General features: G+C 47.7%; 2 protein-coding genes across 2 annotated transcripts; both read left to right on the forward strand.

Moving 5' to 3' along the window:
- The first annotated feature begins 3,588 nt into the window (after positions 1-3,588).
- foxq1b (forkhead box Q1b) lies at positions 3,589-5,025 on the forward strand. The gene has a single exon (XM_037249549.1). It carries the CDS (start codon positions 3,720-3,722, stop codon positions 4,605-4,607), a length of 888 nt encoding a protein of 295 aa, XP_037105444.1. The 5' UTR covers positions 3,589-3,719; the 3' UTR covers positions 4,608-5,025.
- Positions 5,026-7,672: 2,647 nt separating this feature from the next.
- Positions 7,673-11,013, forward strand: foxf2b (forkhead box F2b). The gene is made up of 2 exons (XM_037249480.1): positions 7,673-9,122; positions 10,488-11,013. The coding sequence occupies exons 1-2, from the start codon at positions 8,129-8,131 to the stop codon at positions 10,661-10,663; spliced, it is 1,170 nt and encodes a 389-aa protein (XP_037105375.1). The 5' UTR covers positions 7,673-8,128; the 3' UTR covers positions 10,664-11,013.
- The last annotated feature ends 3,553 nt before the right edge of the window (positions 11,014-14,566 follow it).

Below are 14,566 nucleotides of genomic sequence, written 5' to 3' on the forward strand. Positions count from 1 at the left end.
TCAGACAGAGCAAAAATAGCAACAGGGAGCCCCGCGGTAGGTTGAGCAAAGCATCTCGTGCAAGCCACTATGCGTGAATAGAGTGTTTGGATCCTATTTCAAGTTTAGACAGAAATGGGCTGAACGGCTGCCAGGTAAACAGCACCGCGCAGCTACCGAGGCAGCTACCGAGGTCGGTAACGAGGCAGGGACCGAGGCAGGTACCGAGTTGGCCCGGCTTTCGCCGTTTGCCGACACAAAAGCACACAACCGACAGACGGGGTTCGGGGGCCGGCCATGGCCGAGATCAATCGTAGTATCGCCTTTTTTTCTGGCTGGCCTTCCTTCGTTGAGCCCAAACGCCGCCCACACCTTGCGAGGGGAGCCTCGCGTGTCAACGGATGAAAGGACCGATAGTGTCACAAGCCTGCGTTGCCCACATTCACAAGCTGAGCTTGAGTGAAAGGCATGCAAAACAGAAACATTTGGCTAGTAGGACTAAGGGGGGCACTCGCATTTGCATTGACCCTCATCAACTATTCTCAAAACTGGGGCAAGAATGAGTGGCGATGGGCCTCCCCGCCCCATGCCTCCAGGTAGGTCTTGAGCCCAGCTGCAGGAGTCCTGCACCTTTGCCCTTGGTTTCCTTAAGAACCGTCCTGTTGACTTTGCATGTTTATGTGTATCTATTTTTTTCCACTCTGTTGGTATGGAAGGGCGTGTTCACCTCAGGTAAGAATGTGAAAGAACTTAAAATAGCAACATGCGCTTGCCAAGTGACTGCAGGGTAGTCTGTACTTTTTTTTTAATTTTCCATAATCAGATTTCATTTACTGAGATACAACAAAAGTGGTGGCACTGGTGGCAAACTGCACTCGACGGAACACGACCTGGCCACCGTTCGCACTTGAAGCTTTCTCATGTGTCCTTGCGCAGTGAGAACATTTTGTTTGTTACTGTTTGATGACAGGGACAAACCCCCCACCCCGCCCTCGCATGATTTCTAACACACAGAGCTATGACAAAGCTGAGTGCAAGGTTTTGTTGCCGGCTGCCACCTTTCACGGAATAAACAAGACGGCATCGGCCATTTTGGCTGAGCGCCCTCACAATCCATCGTCCACTTTCACACACATACACACACACACACACACACACGCACGCACGCACACACACACACACACACACACACACACACACACACACACACACACACTGTACATCAGGGCAGACAGACATACACATGTAGGTTTGTCCAAAAAGTCTGGAAGGAATTCATGGGGTGGCTGTGAAGCAGACGCTTCATGTACCTGCCTATATGTCCCAAGCAGGCATGTCTACCTTCAAAGACTAAATATGCTGCAGGGAATCTTGGGAATCTCAGCAACGCGGGACCTCTTGTTGCTGTCGTTGCCTGCTGTGCTCACGCGCGCACCCACACACACACACACACACACACACACACATATATACACACACACGCACACACACACACGCAAACACACATGTGGGCGCACACATTTTGCACTTTGTTTACAGCGAGACATGGGGGTGGGACACTCCTCACTCGGGGAGAAGAAAGCAAAGCCACGCTGAGATCCAGGTAAGAAGTCATCCTGAGACACGCAGACAAGAGGTTGCGTGTGAGCACAAAGAACCACAAAGGTGCGGTTATTTTTGGAGCATTGAAGGATTTACCCCATGAATTTACACGGGTGGAATTCCACTCATGTCAACACTTTGACAAGTTGTCTTCTCCTGTTCATCTCAGTAGACAAGCTCGTACGACGCGGTGCCAAATTGAACAGACGTTTGCTAACAAGTTATATAAGCCTGGCGCGCCCCTGACCGTACATGAGAGCTGCTCTGACTTCTTCCGACCTTGTTGACTTTATGATTTGATGAGATCATATTTCTCTTTCATATATTTGCAAGATACTCTGACTGCAATGTTGAAAGTATCTTTTTTTTGTTTTTTAAATAAAAAAGCAAAACTCTGGTGTGTTAGCTAAACATCCACAAGCCCTCCCAAGTCTTGCGTGTCTTGTGAGCGTTACACAGTCCCAATGAGGGAAATTAATGCTCTTATTAAAGTCTCATTTGAGTGTTTGACATTTTTGGCTTTGATCCTCTGGGGGCAAAAGTTTGTTTTCGGCACCAGAGACCAGCGGGCGCTTCTCCCGAATGTCTGACTTGAACTCTTTTCACCACCAATCGAAATTGTGCCTGTTTGACTGAACGCAAAGACATGCAAAGGAAATGCTGCGTAAGTAGCATCACCTTTTCGAAGAAGACAAAGATGGGCCCAATGTCGTTGTCTCCTTGTCTGCACCTACGCAAAGTTGCTGAGCATCATTGATATGCTGCCAACTAACTGATTCTTTTGAATCAAAGACCACCTTTGGAGGCCTAATTTGCATTTCTTCAACGAGTCATTTTGTGTGTTGGAACGTGTTTGGGATCTTTCACAAAGTTTTTAGAATGATTTTTAAAAATTGTTTATCTTACCTGATAGGGCACGTGAAAGGAATGTGAGTTGTCATGCATTCCCAGCCAAGTCCAAGCAACCGATGGGCAAAGACAGGCTCAAAACTCGCCAGGCGCTGAGCTCCTAAGTGACTTAAGCCTCCGCGCATCTGTGGCCCTGACGAAACAGAGAAAAGTTAGAGGCGCAAACATGGATTTGGTTTCTGGGCTACTGTTTGGGTCCAACTTCATTCACCTGCCAAAGTGACAGTCGGAATAGTCCACATTTCAAACATGAATACAGCATTTTCAATTCATGATCTTAAAACTGTCAAATGCATAATCATGCATCATACATGACTATGTTACTCCATCTCCTGAGATTCCATTGGGTCTTTTTAATTGTGGTTTTTGCGTTTCATCCTCGTGTTGGTGAAGGAAGGAGACACAGCCATTCCACACCACTCGATGCATTCCACATTCTGCACCGTACACGCCGTCCAAATTGTTCAAAACCATAGCTGCCAGGGGTGTCAAACTAATTTTTGTCAGGGCCCGGATTGTCCTCATAGTTTCCCTCGGAGGGCCATTATGACTGTATGACTTCTATACACATACAGTAGAGGCTACACAACACTGATGAATAACTAGTTTTGAAATCAGTAAAAACGGTTCAAATAGTTTAAAAAGATTTATGGCAATAAAAACATGCTAGCAATATCTATATTTTTTAAAAGATAAAGACAATTTGTAATTTCAGTAATGACAAAAAGTCGATGCAAAATTTGTCTTTGTGGGCCATATAAAATGACTTGGCGGGCCGTATCTGGCCCCCGGGCCTTGAGTTTGACACCTATGGCATAGCACATCATTCAAAAGTATTGCACATATTTCTTTTTTTTTTCACTCAGCATTTCTGCATTCACACGCAATTCCTTTGGAAATTGCTTCATCTATTTCAGAAAAAAAGATCTTAAGAGGCTAGACCGGCATGCGGATAAGTCGCCGTGTTTTCCCTCCGTGGCGTGACACGGGTATAGCGTCCAATTGTAAACATTGCATATCACTCAATCGTTGCGTGCATTAGATGCTAGCTCCGCCCCTGGGCCGTCCCTTGCGGGGCCATTATATTAATAGCAACACCGGCGAGTCTCCGGAGACAGTTTACTCCAGGCGCTCCAGGCACACACACACACACGCACGCACGCTCGCACGCAGACAGTCAGCCTCACCACGAGGGTTCATTCGTCCACCTGCTCAGCAGCAAGGCGAGAATGAAACTGGAAGTTTTCTCCGCGCTGCACTTCGCTGCCAAGCCGCTGGAGTTTTGCGCCGAAACCGACGTCGACGCGGACGCAGGGATCCTCTCTCCTCTGTCTGGGGACGAGCTGGGGTCGGACGGGGACTGCGCGGCCAGCAGCCCGCCGCCCGTCACCCCGGGCGCGCAGGACCCGAGCAAGGGCAGCAAGCCCTACACGCGCAGACCCAAGCCGCCCTACTCCTACATCGCCCTCATCGCCATGGCTATCCGGGAGTCCAGCAGCGGCCGCCTCACCTTGGCCGAGATCAACGACTACCTGATGAACAAGTTCCCCTTTTTCCGCGGCACCTACACCGGCTGGAGGAACTCGGTGCGCCACAACCTGTCCCTCAACGACTGCTTCCTCAAAGTGCTGCGAGACCCGTCCAGGCCTTGGGGCAAGGACAACTACTGGATGCTCAACCCCCACAGCGAGTACACGTTCGCCGACGGCGTGTTTCGCCGCAGGAGGAAGCGCATCGCCAAGAGGTCCCCATGCAAGGAGCAGGAGGGCGCGGACGTCACGGGGGACGAGGCGCACCTCCACCCCGCCCCCGAGGATAGGGTGGGGGCCAAGTTCTCTGGCCCCTTCGCAATCGACAACATCCTCGGCAAGCCCTTCAAACGCAAGGAGGACGACTACGACAACCCGCGCGCGCACCGGCTCTTCTGGTCCCCGGGGGCCCAGCCGCCCTACGCTCTGAACTTTCCACTGCATCACAGCTACCTGTCCGAGGCAGCGGAAGCCAGAGGGGACCCGCTTGCGTACCTCCATCACAAAGCTCGACTGGAGGCCGCGTCCCACACCCCCAAGACGCCCTCGAAGGCGCCAAGCTTTCACATAGACTCTCTGCTGTCTTAAGGACACACACAAAATGTAAAATGTATACACTTTGGCACGCGGGGGCCAGCTCACATGGCGACGCAAACGACGCGTTGTCTTCGTCGTGCGCGAAACGGTTATCCACGGGACATTTCACTGCATGGCGCTCGTGTGTATAGGTGTGCGTGTTGCGGGGAGACGTGTTTGTTTTCCCGGTTCCTTTGTTGTTTGTGTGACGGTGTGCGAGGGCCACGCTGAGACCTAAAATTATTTGTCGCTCAATTGCATGAACTGCTGTGTGCGATGTGGTGAGAAATCCTTGGCACCATGCATCAACTCAATGACTGAGCTGCACTCGAACTCATCATGGAAGTGCAAAAGTTTCGCCAAATGTGTCTGCAACTTGCATGCCTATTATTTTCATGAATAAAACAATAATTATAGTGTGACATTTCAATTTTTTTGTCTGCGACCATGGTGGAAATACACAAACAGGTTGGGGTCATTTAAAAATGTTCGTATTTAGGGGATGCGGGGGCCATAATTTTGAATTCATCAAATCTTCACATTGGCAATGTGGTGTGGTAGAAATAAAAAAGAAATCTTTGAAGCTACACTGTTGATGTCAAATTCAGTTCTATTAGCGCGAGGATTGGAACAATCCTTCAGGATTAATAACGATAATGATGATGGTGATAATTATTGAAAATAATAGTAATCATCCTCATCATTTCCCTAATGATACTGTTATTACTTTATGAATGTAAGCAACATCCTTCTGATGAGTCCAATCATGTGACGTGTTTTGCTTCTATATTTTTCAGCAAATTGTATACAATTTGCTGAAAAAGCTATAGCTTTTTTATATATGATCCAAACAATTAAAAAAAAATTTGAAGTCATTTTTAATGGAGGGGAATCCGGCACGCTGAAAGACGAGGCAGATCGTTGGACGTCAATATTGTGCTGGATGATTTTTTTTGTTTGTTTTTGGTCCTTGCTGCTGTTCGGCCAGGCGGCGTCAGTTGCTCTCCGCGGTCCTGAAACCCCAACCGAACTTGCACCCCAAACTCAGAAATGGACGTCTACTCCTGCTAGCCACCTAACCCGTCATTATTCCGCGTTCATATATTTTTATTTCATTCGATGACCACAAGGACCGCTTCCAAACTTCAAACTTCATATAATTCGGCTCTATCAAACGAGCACCATTAATGACGACCATGATGACAATTGTCGAGGTTAACATGCCAACATTCAATCGGGCGAGTGATTTGCACGCGGATGCTGCAGTTCAAGACAAAACAATTCAAATGTAGGCCTACTCTTGAAATGAGGCGAAATCTTTCTTTTTTTATTGTTATTTTAGTCATCATAAAGCAGCAGCTAGGGGAGGCCCGTTGCTGTCGTTGACATATAAAAACAAAATTTACAGTGATTGTACGTGTTATGGTGTGTGAGTTACAATGTGCGTGCGAGTCCTAGTGCCGGATGCCAGGTGCCAGGTGCCAGGTGCGACTTCGTGTTCCAGGGGCAATGCTGCAACCTGCAGGTGAAACCACAGAATAACATACCTGCGGGTTAGTCACGTGACTTTTCTCCATCAGTGCGTGGAGTCTTCGTGTATGACAATGATTTAGAAGCCTCACCTTATAGGAGGGAGAGGAGTTTCGGCGGCTCGTGCAGCTGAGCGAGGCTAGCACTTTTAAAGCAGGCCCAACTTCAGAAGGTCAAGTCCAAACAAAGTGTCACTCTGGCAGCCTGAACCGCGTTCGACCTCCCACAGGCCCGCAGGGCCGTTTCCGAAGAGCAGATGGGCCCACGTGGGTCTCCGGTCTTCTAAAGACTAGCGGTGAAAAAAAAAAAAACAGTCTTCGATGTGATTTCCAACATGCACCAGTTGTTCAGTGGCAGCAGGAGAGGAAAAAAAAATCTCCCATAACAAAGATTGTGTGTGCATCCTGATCTCCACGGGGGTCGCCGTGCAGTTTTGATGTAGCAGGAAATTTGTGGGGCCACCGAGCTGCGCTGTGTCGTGCATGGAAAATCATTTGATCCGCACATCCTTTGTTTGTGCAGAGTGCAAAGGTTATTGTTTGGAAAATTTGCACGGCTTTTATGAAATATTTTTGCTCAGACGCATGAAGCTATGTATAATACTTTTCCATAAATGTCTTGCACCACGCATATTGCCATTATTTTATGGGCCGTATACTTCGGCCCGATGTAAAATGTGCGTGCGTGCGTGCGCGCGCGTGCGTGCGTGCGTGCGTGTGTGTGTGTGTGTGTGTGTGTGTGTGTGTGTGTGTGTGTGTGTGTGTGTGTGTGTGTGTGTGTGTGAGATGTGTGTGTCGGGGTGGATTGTGTGGGGGGGGGCAGGCCGCGAGGCTAATTTGGCTTTTCTCTCTCTCTAATGAACGCAAAGTCCACCCCGGGAGCGCCGCTGGCCGGGGGCGGTAAGCTGACACTGGCGCACTGTGTGTGGTATCCAGGCCCGCGCTTGATGGAAAAAGCCTGCTTCCACTCATGTCAAAGTCATTTATGGAGAGAAACACCCCCAGCTTCCACACGCACATGCAGTACGGCGAAGGCCCCCACCAGCACCACCAACAGCAGCACCCCCACCCCCGTGCCGGCCTGATCACAACCGTCACTGCCAGCGTTTGTTTTCATTCTCCATCGGACCATTTTAGGAGGAAATTAAGAGAAAATGCAGCTATGATAAGATGGGGCGGGGATCGGCAGCTTCGGTGATGGAGCTAGGGGGCCGCACATTTTCATCACTATAATTCGGGAGGGGGGCTACTTATAGGACTTGCCAGAAGGATGACAAAAATGTCATTTTAAATATTCAAAAGATACGTCCGAAATACGTCCTCTTATACACGTGCGTGGCCCAATTAAAATGCAGGACCGGTGAGTTGCATGGATGTGACGGCAAGTTTGCGAGATAGGCTGATATAATTGCGCGAGGTTTTCAGATGTGGCAATTATAAGGCAGAAATGGCCAAGCGGATGGGAGTGGAGGCGGTTCTTTTGGTCATTGATTTCAGGGAGATTTGAATGCTGACAGCGAGTGGGGGTGGGGGCTCTCCGAAGAGGGGAGAAAGATTTATGAAACGATAGGTGGCCGAGTTTTGTTTGGCTGAAGTCGGCGCACAAAGTCGAAGGGCTTTTGCTGTTTCCTCCACTTGAGTGATTGTAGCGCCACGCTGCACCACTTAGCTCCACTGTGGACCCCCCTCCCCCAGCGGAGGGAGCCCCCGCGTCCACTTGAAAGCCGTGCAGGGACAATCGTCCGCTCAGGGCGATCACCCCGCCTCTCGCTCTTCCTCTTCCCCTCCACTGGCCGCCGTGCGTCAGGTACGTGCATGCGTAACGGCAAAGAGAGTCGTGCGTAACTGGACCCGAGACAGATATCTCTCTCCATTTGGATGTGAGCTAAAGGTGGCGTGACGCCCACTGCAGGCGAGGACCACTGGATCCTTTTTATTTTTTTGCCCCTTTTCCAACCCTCGGGGGCCTCTCCCTCCTACCGCCAGCTGTGCGTCAGAGCTGACATGACGACCGAGAGCCCTCAGCAGCTGCAGCTGCAAGATCCTCCGCCTCCTCTGAGATCCAGTCCGGCGTCTGGCGTCCCGCATCCCGCCATGCTGAGCCCCCAAGCCGCCTCGGAAAGCTCATCGGCTGCGCTCAAAGGAAAGAAGAGCAACTCCGGTTTAAGGCGGCCGGAAAAGCCTCCGTACTCCTACATCGCGCTCATCGTTATGGCCATCCAAAGCTCCCCGAGCAAGCGGCTGACCCTCAGCGAGATCTACCAGTTCCTCCAGGCCCGATTCCCGTTCTTCAGGGGCTCTTACCAGGGATGGAAAAATTCGGTTCGGCACAACCTCTCGCTGAACGAGTGCTTCATCAAGCTGCCCAAAGGACTGGGCAGGCCAGGCAAAGGCCACTACTGGACCATCGATCCTGGCAGCGAGTTTATGTTCGAGGAGGGCTCGTTCCGTCGTCGACCCCGAGGCTTCAGGAGAAAGTGTCAGGCCCTCAAACCCATGTACCGGATGATGAACGGCATCGGCTTCGGCACGTCCATCTTGCCACAGAGTTTCGACTTCCAGGCGCCCTCGGCCGCCACGCTCGCCTGTCACGGCAACAGCTACAACTTGCAGGACATGATGAGCAATCCCGTGCATGCCGCGGGATACGACGGACTGGGCGCCGGCCATCATGTTCCCCACATGTCCCCGAGCCCGGGTTCCACGTACATGGCCAGTTGCCCGGTGCCGTCCAACGGGGACTACGGGCCGGACAGTAGCAGCAGTCCGGTGCCGTCCTCTCCGGCCGTGGCGAGCGCATTGGACGGCCACTCCCCGTACGCCAGTACGTGCGCGCACTGGGCCGCTTCGGGCGGGTCGCCCTACATCAAGCAGCAGCCGTTAAGCTCCGGCAGCCCCGCCGCGTCGTCCTCTCTGCACTCCGGCATGTCGTCGTACTCCCTGGAGCAGAGCTACATTCACCAAAACGCCAGGGATGGCCACACCGGCGACATATCAGGTACCCAAATCCTCCAGTACCTCAATTGTCACAATTAGCAAAGATCCGTGCACGTCAATTTCATTTCAATTATATTATTGACTTGGAAGGTTGAATTGATTTGACCTAGTTTGGTCTGATCCCTTGTCATATAATTCCAAAATCAAATTACAAATTGGCAATCCAACTCAACATCTCCGTTATTCAATAAAATATTCAACCTCATGCTTAAGTTTTAACAAATTTCTTGACGTTTACGCGAGTGCATACACGCTCCATGCAGTGTCTTCGGGGGTGTTTGAAGCAATTTGAAAGTCGTTTTCAAATTCCCACTTGGCTCAATAAGTCACGCTGGTTAACTTGAGCGCCGCACAGAGGGGCTTTTACTCAAGTCTTGAAGATTTCAGCGAGACGAGCAGCTCATGCTGGAGCCTGAAAAGGGCTCAAAGGTTAAGCAAACAAAGACTGTGCAAATCGGACCACACGGGCGACAAGATCTCAGCCTTGCAAGGGCCACAAGAGACGGGAGGCCTTGTTCGGCTTAATGCAACATCGCAAATGAGCCCGCGGGTGGGGGTAGGGTTGAGGGGGGGGCTAAAATGTGCCGGTGTGAACTTGCACTTTCTGGTCTATAATCGCGCTGTCAGTTCAGTCACAAAGGCGTCACGTCTGTGCAAAGGTTGTCCAGTTGTGGACGCGTCCCGCTGCCTGCCCATCAAACACGAGTCCTTCTGACTGCGATATAAGACGAACTAAAATTCAACTGGCATGAATTAGCGCCATTCGGCCTTATTTGAGCATTAATGCAACTCCCAAGTTTCATACACACGCATCGTGAGATAATTCATTTAAATACTTTTGACAGAAACCGCAAAAAAAATCGCTGTGATGATCAAACTGGCTGATAAAATTTATTGCAACGTTATTTTGATTGTTTTGATTGTTTTATGGAATCAAGCACATAACATATGTATATGTATGTTTTAAGATATCTTAAAATGTTGCCAAGGTGAGCTCGTCTTTAAAGATTTGAAAATGACTCACGTTTTTGTCAAATAAAAAATAGATACCAAATTGCAAAACGTATGCACAAATAAACGATGTGAATGGCGTGTTGGCCTAAAATGCAACTAAAATTATTTTATGTTAAAATATTACACTCATTGAAGCCCTTTGAGGCGTAATTAAGGACTATTAAAAATAAATTTTACTTAACTGGTGGGTCAAAAACAACCCAATTTGGTTCGAGAATAGGACCAACCCAATTTAAGCGGTCATTTATGGGGGTAGCCATCATCAGTTTTAAGGATCGATGTTCAATTTGAAGAGTTGTTGTGAAAGTGAACATATGAGTTTGACGCATGATTGTGTTGCACACGCACGCAGTGGGGATTCCGCGTTACCAGAGCCACTGCGACAGGAAAGATTTCGTGCTCAACTTGAACGGCATCCCATCCTTCCACCCCACGGCGGGCACTTCCTACTACCACCACCACCACCACCATCATCATCATCCTCACCCCCAGAGCGTGTGTCAGGACATCAAACCGTGCGTCATGTAAGCGCTGCTGTCGCGACGGACCTCCAAAGACGGACGCATGCAGTCAAACTGCACGTCCGCCACAATTAAGGGACTATTTTTGTCTCTGTTGGAATTACGACGACTGTATTCACGTGTTTGCTTCTTCGTGGACCTGAGCAAATATGCACTGAAGGAAAATGAAGGAAACTTTTGCGCCCTTAACACGCGCCTCTTCGTGATAATGCTCAACATTTTGCCCTGTATTATGTTTCCACACGGATGCTGTATTATGAACTGCTACAAATATTGCACTTATCGTATAACCATTGTCCAAATATGTCTCTTGTAAGGAGTTTCAATAAAGCTCTTACATTGTAGGAGGCCTATTCAAGCAGATATGTTGTCTTCAATTTGTATTAAAATGGTGGCACGAAACATATTTGTACAAAGGCGAATATTATATTAAACAGAGCTGGCATTGTTTTGCAGATGTTATCTCATATGATGTTTTAACCTCGATCAAATTAAAAGCACTTTCACATTGTTAGCCACATGCGTTTTTCTATATCTAAATTGATATGTGCATGTTCGAATGTATCTTGTCTATCATAACTGCGTCCATGGCAGCGTGAATTAAAAAAGGTAATAGGCTAGTAAAAAAAAATACGCAGGACGCAATTATAGGTTTTATACTATTATGAAACCACTTGACTGAAATTGCATTTTGATAGCAGGAATAACTAGCTTATAATTTTGTGTCTACAAGGGGAATCTTTTAGTGTCTCCAGGGGGAATCTTTATTTTTTTCCATCGTGTATTTTCAGGAGATAGAATAAGGCCATGTCGTCAGAGAACATGCCATTTACAACACTTCACATTGGTCAATAAAAACTTTAATTAATCAAAACAAACAAAATGAGCAATTACTTGGGGGGGGGGGTATGAAACGGATCAAATTGTGACATAGAAGTACCGCGGTCCGACGCCGGCAATATAAATACATAAATAAAACAATAACAATCGTGTATAGTGTGGAAATACGTCACGGAAGTATTTTTAGATGGTGGTAAACAAATCAGACTGAGAGGCAGTAAGGCCTAAATCGCAAACACAAATCCCACTCGCGGGACCCTCAATTTAGGATTTATGGGCGACAGCATGTAACACCGTTTCGTTCAAGTTACCAAAGGTTCGTTTTGCATCGAATAAATAGGTTTCTAATTTCCCCTAAAATGACATTTCGATTCTGAACCTTGGCCTATTGTTGCATGATGCAACGAGAAACAGCAAAAAAAACTCTGACCTGGATATTTTTTACATGATCTCGTGTTAAGCGGAGGCCGAGCGGGTTAAAAACCGACTGAATCAAGTTTCTGGTTGGTGGTCTCTCTGCATTGGGACGAGGAGCACACGCATGCTGTTTTCGTTGCGGCGAGGGGAAACAAGGAAGGAAACGTCATATTTGAATAAATGTACACAACACTCATTAATATCCGAGGAGGCCATTCATCCATCGAGTTAGCAAAGTCAACATTTGAGTGGTTCAATTGTATTTGACGAGAATGCTCAGACGTTAACATAAAGTGGACTACAGTGCCACTCAGTGGCTACCGCCTGTTCTTTCGGACAAGCCACGGCTTGATTTCATTTCCCTTATTTGATTTCGCAAATAATCAATCAACAACTTCGAAGAGGTTACGTCTGAAGAAATAAGATGCATTCCACGACTAGGACACTGCGCTGCTGCTCTTGCGTTTCTGCAAAGAGCTTAATGCTATTTTTTTTTTTTTTTAAGAAAACCAGACACGATGGAGGTCCATTGAACATAACTATTCACAATCACATTTAGTTTGATATTTTGTAGTAAAATCCCACTATTTAAATACAAGGCCTGTTACACCATGAACACATTTGAGAAACGCTCGGTACTATAGAGTATTAAGAGATCATGCAAATACTAGATTTGACTGAACAGAGGTACCTGAAACAAGGTGCCAAAAATTGTTTTACAAAACAAATATAAGGTAACAAACAAAGGAAAACAGAACAAAATAGCACAAATCAAACATTTACCATTCGCATGTACGACGCCGTTTTGGATGTGGAAAAGTAGAGAATTGTTGAAAAAGAGTGGTGCTGCTGCGATTGCGCGGGCATTGCAAGGCCAAAAGGGGGCGTCATTGGGGAAAAGGAGCCCGAGGTGCGACCATGATGCATTGCTGCACTTTGACCACACGGTGACAGCTGTGAACAGTAATGGGACACAAGTAGTTTTGGGAACACTGGGAGCGCGGCGAAGTCCTGCTTGCACATCCATCCATCCATCCATCCATCCATCCATCCATCCATCCATCCATCCATCCATCCATCCATCCATCCATCCATCCATCTATCCATTTTCTATACTGCTTGTCTCCACGGGGGTCGCGGGCGTGCTGGAGCCTATCCCAGCAGTCATCGGGCAGTAGGCGGGTGACACCCTGAATTGGTTGCCAGCCAATCGCAAGGCACACAGAGGCGAACAACCATTCGCACTCGCACTCACACCTAGGGGCAATTTGGAGTGCTCAATCAGGCTACCGAGCATGTTTTTGGGATGTGGGAGGAAACCGGAGTGCCCGGAGAAAACCCACGCGGGCACGGGGAGAACATGCAAACTCCACACAGGGAGGGCCGAAGGTGGAATCGAACCCGCACCCTCCTTACTGAGGCGGACGTGCTAACCAGCCTGCTTGCCCATATCAATTATTTTTACCGTTTTTTTCCATGTATAATGCGCAAAATTTAACTAATTTATTGTCCTAAAATCTTGGGTGCGCACTATACATGGGTACAACAATTTTTGAAGAAAATCTCCCTCGAAATAAAACTTGAAATCACCTTTCTTCTTGTTTGTTGTCAATCGCGCATCGCATTCAACCATCCTGCCCAACACACTTAGTCAGTAAAATTCATAATTGACGACACATCGTTTGATGCGATGGTGCAATCCTTGATGGTGTGTTATTGTCAAATATTGTTTGTTTTTTAATCTCCATCGCAGACCGGATATCATACGGAGGCAGTATCACTGCGCATGCGCACTATGGATCCGATGCGCAGAACGGATTTGTACTGTGTTCTGGTCATTTCGCCAAAGAAGGGATAATAGTCCTCTTCTCTTCTTGACTGACAATGAATGCGATAGTTTAATACAATCAGCAAATAACAAAATGCGTATGCAGGTAATATTTTATTTCACAACACTTTGCCTTGTTCCTTTCCTCTCTGCTGTTCACTTCAAACACGCTCCATACGAACACAATGCTCTCGTATCAGACGCTTGCTCGATCACCTGCTCGTTTGCTGTCACAATGTACCCTACACAAATCCGAAACATTTGTTGCAGCTCCGAGTCACGACGAGGGGCAAGTTTTGGTTTCCAAGGGTGTTTTTATTCCTCTTCAACTTCTCTCCCATACAGAGCCGCCTTTTTCACATGTCCGCACGTGACTTTCCTCTCTTTTCATTTTAACCTAACTGATCGCGGTGGTGCCTCTCTGGGCAGTCGGAGAAATCAACACCAACAAAAAAAATACATCCAGCCTAGTTACGAAATCACCAGAAAGATCACCATGACAATTGTGAACACACAGAAAGATAATAAATAACTGGAACATCACTCAAATATTGGTGATCCCGTTGAGAGTCTCTCATATTTCTTCGCTATCGAGTTTGCTAGCGCATGCGCAGTGATACTGACCGGCAGAATAACATCCGGTTGTTCCCAAAGATGATCTTTTTTCTGAAATAATTTTACGTTTACGGACTTCAGTAAGAGTCAAAATTTGGGTGCGTATTATACATGGGTACAGGCTTTTTTCCAGCATCGACATGCCATTTTTAGGGTGCGTATTATACATGGGGGCGTATTATACATGCATGGACAAATGATATTTTGATT

This window comes from Syngnathus acus, chromosome 4 (assembly GCF_901709675.1).
Source record: "Syngnathus acus chromosome 4, fSynAcu1.2, whole genome shotgun sequence".
NCBI classification, from domain to species: Eukaryota; Metazoa; Chordata; class Actinopteri; order Syngnathiformes; family Syngnathidae; genus Syngnathus; species Syngnathus acus.

Bases quoted from the DNA above. Each gene is read 5' to 3' on its own strand.
- foxq1b (XM_037249549.1), top strand. From the start codon at position 3,720: ATGAAACTGGAAGTTTTCTCCGCGCTGCACTTCGCTGCCAAGCCGCTG.
- foxf2b (XM_037249480.1), top strand. From the start codon at position 8,129: ATGACGACCGAGAGCCCTCAGCAGCTGCAGCTGCAAGATCCTCCGCCT. The intron at 9,123-10,487 runs GTACCCAAATCC...ACACGCACGCAG, and splicing joins CCACACCGGCGACATATCAG to TGGGGATTCCGCGTTACCAG.